The sequence below is a fragment of the Myotis davidii genome, unplaced genomic scaffold, assembly GCF_000327345.1.
Source record: "Myotis davidii unplaced genomic scaffold, ASM32734v1 scaffold268, whole genome shotgun sequence".
Lineage (NCBI taxonomy): Eukaryota > Metazoa > Chordata > Mammalia > Chiroptera > Vespertilionidae > Myotis > Myotis davidii.
Window position 1 is genome coordinate 282815 of NW_006383015.1, and position 4483 is coordinate 287297.

Genomic DNA, 4483 nt, shown 5'->3' on the forward strand with positions numbered 1-4483 from the left:
AGCAGGGTATCTGCATTTGTTCTATAATTTAAACAATGTTGCGGTCCTGCTGGCTGAAGCCTGGCTGGCTGAAAGCAGGTTTCTGGGGTTTTGTTTAGCTTCTGTATTTGTAACAATGTTTCAAACTGCAAGCTCAGATGCTGGCAGCGGCAGGCGGGGAATATTGGCTTCCTCCGTCACTGAAGCAAGCAAGCCTCATGTTAGGTTCAAGCTGCCTGGCTGCCAGCCGCCATCTTGGCTGGCAGTTAATTTGCATATCGCCCTGATTAGCCAATGGGAAGGGTAACGGAGGTATGGCTAATTACCATGTTTCTTTTTTATTAGATAGGATGCCATATACACATATAAAGACATTTTCAAGGCATAGTCTTAAGGTATTAGTTTAGTAAAAGGACAACATACATGAATCATTTATGAAAAAAATCATTCTAAAATGTCTGTATTTAGAAAAAAGCAGACGCATACATCATTTATGACAAAGGTACATTTTTTAAATGTTTACATTTTTGCCCATTCTTTTTAGAATTACTAACTACACCTACTATACAGAAAAGAAAAGAATATATTTATAATAACATTATAGTCTTGAAATATACCAATACTTTAATAGAATAGAGTACTTTAAGAATAGTTTGTTCTACTATAGTACCTATTTCTATTACACCAATTAGCTTACATGCCTCTGGTAAATAAGGGAGCAATCTCGGAACAATGTGGAAGTTTTGTTGGTTCATACGTAATTTTTCCTAGGCAAGGGAGCCAGAATAGCAAGAGTACAACAATAGCCTTAGGAAAAAAAGGTAAAAGCTCTCAGCTCAGCTACTGCACGGACAGGAGCCCTTCCTGTTCTATTTCAAGAAAAATAAAAATATGTACCTGTACAAGAGCGCCCTCCCCAACGGGCAGCAACCCCAGCTTTCCAGGCTTTTCTTGGCTTTGTGGTAGCTGGCACTTCTTCTGGGCCCACCATAATGGCAGCCCACAGGCTCAGATCTCCACTTCCATCAGCAATGACTCCATGCGTTCAAAGAACCATTTCCACTGTATAGACTCCAACTTATTGATCTCCCTTTCCTAGTTTTTCCAAGTACTCCCTTGAGTTACCAATTATTAACTTTGTTAGCATTCCAGTTCTAAAGTTGCATAGAACTTTCCTGATCTGTTCCAAACCTATTTTTACTCTTAAGCCACCTCATTTTTAGTGCACAATCTTATAAAAAGCAAGGTATTTTAGCAATGCAAATATATGTGTAATAGACAAGACACCCATACATTATGCATCTAAGTGGAACTTAGTGACTTACCTTTGGAAGCTTGATAGGGGGTTCTTTGGATTCCTCCTCTTCATCACTATCTGATTCTCCACTCTGAACAGAGTTCTTAGATGCAGCTGCCAATGATGTTTCCTTTTTCTGCCATTCCAGAACGCAATGGCGTACATTGCAATAAATATTAAACGCAGAAGGATTGCTATGTAGTTTGATATCTGGTATGATTACAGTATTCTCCAAGTTTTCAGACTGAAATACAAGATATAATACTTCAATTTCATATTCCTTTCCATCATCAATTCTAATTTTAAATAAAAAATAAAAATATTAGAATTAGACATGCTAGATGACCTTCAGAAGTCACATAATTGGCAGAGCAAAAATAATCTAAATCTACTTATAGTGCCCTTTCTACTGTACTTCATTACTTTCTGAGTAACACAGCAATAACCAACTTGACAAGGGCTAGAAAGGGGCAGGTGAAGAACTTCGGAATACCTTATTATCCCATGATGGGAACTGAGCCAATATAGCTTAACTGCTATAGTCTCAAAGGACATTAATTGGGGGCTTTTCTAAGAGACACCAAATGTACTGTAGAGTCTCAATGACTTACCACAAATGTTGTATTACATTTTTATTTCTTTTAAAAGTAGATACAGGGATTTAAACAGATATTAGGGCTAAAAAAAACCCCTTAATTTTAGTTAATTCTTCAAATTTCATTCTCATTCAAATAGTGGCAATACTATGAAAACTATAGATTATGAACATACACTTTCCTAAAGCTGTTTCTTTGCTATCAGTCTTGATAAATACTAAAAATCACATGCTTAGTAATTTAATTGTTCAAATTAAATAATTTCTGTCTTCTCCCAGCATTTTATTCATCAGACCACAACCACTCTTTTATATCAACATTTACATTATAAATATACAGACAATTGGTTTAAGATATTCTACAAATGCAAGTTCCAGTAATTAGAGTATTTCTAGGAAGTATGCAAGATAAATAAAATGATAACTCAAGTACCAAAAACACTTGATCTCAAAAAATGCTACACTTCTTCCATAAATAATTGGTGAAAAACAAAAAACTCTTTATTAAATAAAAAATGTACTAAAGTTAATTGAGACATAATATGTGAATATGTCCTCTAGAGATATTTAAAAAAGAAAATATTAGCAATCCAAATCTAACAATATATAAAAAGATAACACATCATGATAACCCAAAATCAAGGTTGGCTCAACACTGGAAAAGCAGTGTAATTTCCCATATGCATACCACAGCTAACACAGTAAAAAACAATGCTTGCAAACTAAGACTGCAAACAAGGCAAAGATATCTATTCTAAGCAATTTGATTCAAAACTGTACCAGATATGCCAGTGCAATAAGCCAAGAAAAAGAAATAAAAAGTATACTTAGAAAGTATCTTCTAGAAAACAAAATGCCTTTATTTGCAGAAGATGCTTAAAGAATCTTAAGAAGTCTGCAAAAAATAAAAGCCATTAGAAATAAGGTGTAGATTTAGCCAAGTCACAGGATACCAGCTCTCTATATAAAAATGAGTAATTTATCTGTATACTAGAAGTGAATAATTGAAAATGTAATTTTAAAATAACATTACAGTTACAGACTGGGAGCCCTGGTCAGAGTGAATCAGTTGAATCAGTTGGTTGGAGCATTATCCCATATATTAAAAGGTCAGGGCACATTCCTAGGTTTCAAGTTTGATTCCAACCAATAGATGTTCTTCTCACATCAATGTTCTTTCTCTCTCTCTCTCTCCCTCTCTCTCTCTCTCTCTCTCTCTCTCTCTCTCCCCCCCACCCAGCCCCCCATCCACTCTTCCCCTCTTTCTAAAATCAATAAGCATGTCCTTGGGTGAGGATTAAAAATAAACAAAGTTACAGACTGGGAGAAAATATTGGCAAACCACATACCCGACAAAGGACTAGCATCTAGACCAGGGGTGGGCAAACTTTTTGACTCGAGGGCCACAATGGGTTCTTAAACTGGACCAGAGGGCCGGAACAAAAGCATGGATGGAGTGTTTGTGTGAACTAATATAAATACAAAGTAAACATCATTACATAAAAGGGTACGGTCTTTTTTTTCAATACTTTAATTCATTTCAAACGGGCCGTAGTTTGCCCACGGCTGATCTAGACTATACAAAGAATTTTCAAAACTCAACAGTAAAAAACAAACAGGTAACCCAGTCAAAAAAATGGGCAAAACACATTAAAGGACATGTCACTAAAGAAGATATACAGACGACAAATAAAATAAGCACATAGAAAAAGGTTCAATATCATAAGCCATTAGGAAATATAAATTAAAACAAAATTATATATACATATATACATATATATATATATATGTGTGTATGTGTGTGTATGTTATTTATGCTAAAGATATGTACTCCACAATGAGAGGAAGATAAGCACTTCACAACGAGCAAAAGATAAGTACTCCACAATGAGAAGATTTTATTCGGGCCTAATCAACAGGAACGGTGGCCAGGAGAAGATCAGTTAGGAAATGGGACTGAGTGGAGGGAAACCATTCTTCCAGGGCTGAGGAAGACCATGCTGGCTGCAGTGAATGAAGCCAGAACTGCTGCTGGCTTGAGTTTGCTTTGTATGTAGTGAGGAACTTGTATGTAGTGAGGAAGTATCATGTTTTTCTGCAGGTGAGTAACTCTGGATTGTGAGCCCTGAAATTAGGAAAGGGAACCAATGTGCAACTGTGTAGACTTGTAATCTTTGACCTCACGATGGCCTTGACAAGGTATGTGGCCTGGGAAACACAGAACCGTGGCAAGGCAGCCTGCTGGCTTGAAGAATTTCTTTTTCTGCCTGACAACTGCTAACTATGGGAAAACAGGCCTTGTTCCTTCCCACCGAGTCTCCTTCAGAGAAACACGTATTTTGTGTTCATAGAGGGGAGAAAAAAGAACATTCACTTTTCTCTCTTACTTCTGTGGAGATGTGTTAACTAGTTATGAGGATTATAACTAGCTCAGGGGCAGCACATAATGAAAGAGATTTACAGAGTTGCTGTTGAAAGCTGTAGATGTCTATGCATGCTGTTCCCAACTGAGAGAAAGCCAGGGATGACTGCTACAAAGGTCAATGCCAAATTTAAATGCATCTTTTATAAAAAGATCATTTACATAGCATTTTATTCACAAACATTGAATG

The 4483-nt window shown here is 36.4% G+C and overlaps 1 protein-coding gene across 1 annotated transcript in view; it reads right to left on the reverse strand.

Annotated features, from left to right (window-relative positions):
* MYCBP2 (MYC binding protein 2, E3 ubiquitin protein ligase) overlaps positions 1-4483 on the reverse strand; it is a 253516-nt gene that overhangs the window by 242411 nt on the left and 6622 nt on the right. The window contains 1 exon segment of the mRNA XM_015558101.1: positions 1305-1520. Within this exon segment, the coding sequence (XP_015413587.1) occupies positions 1305-1520 (216 nt within the window).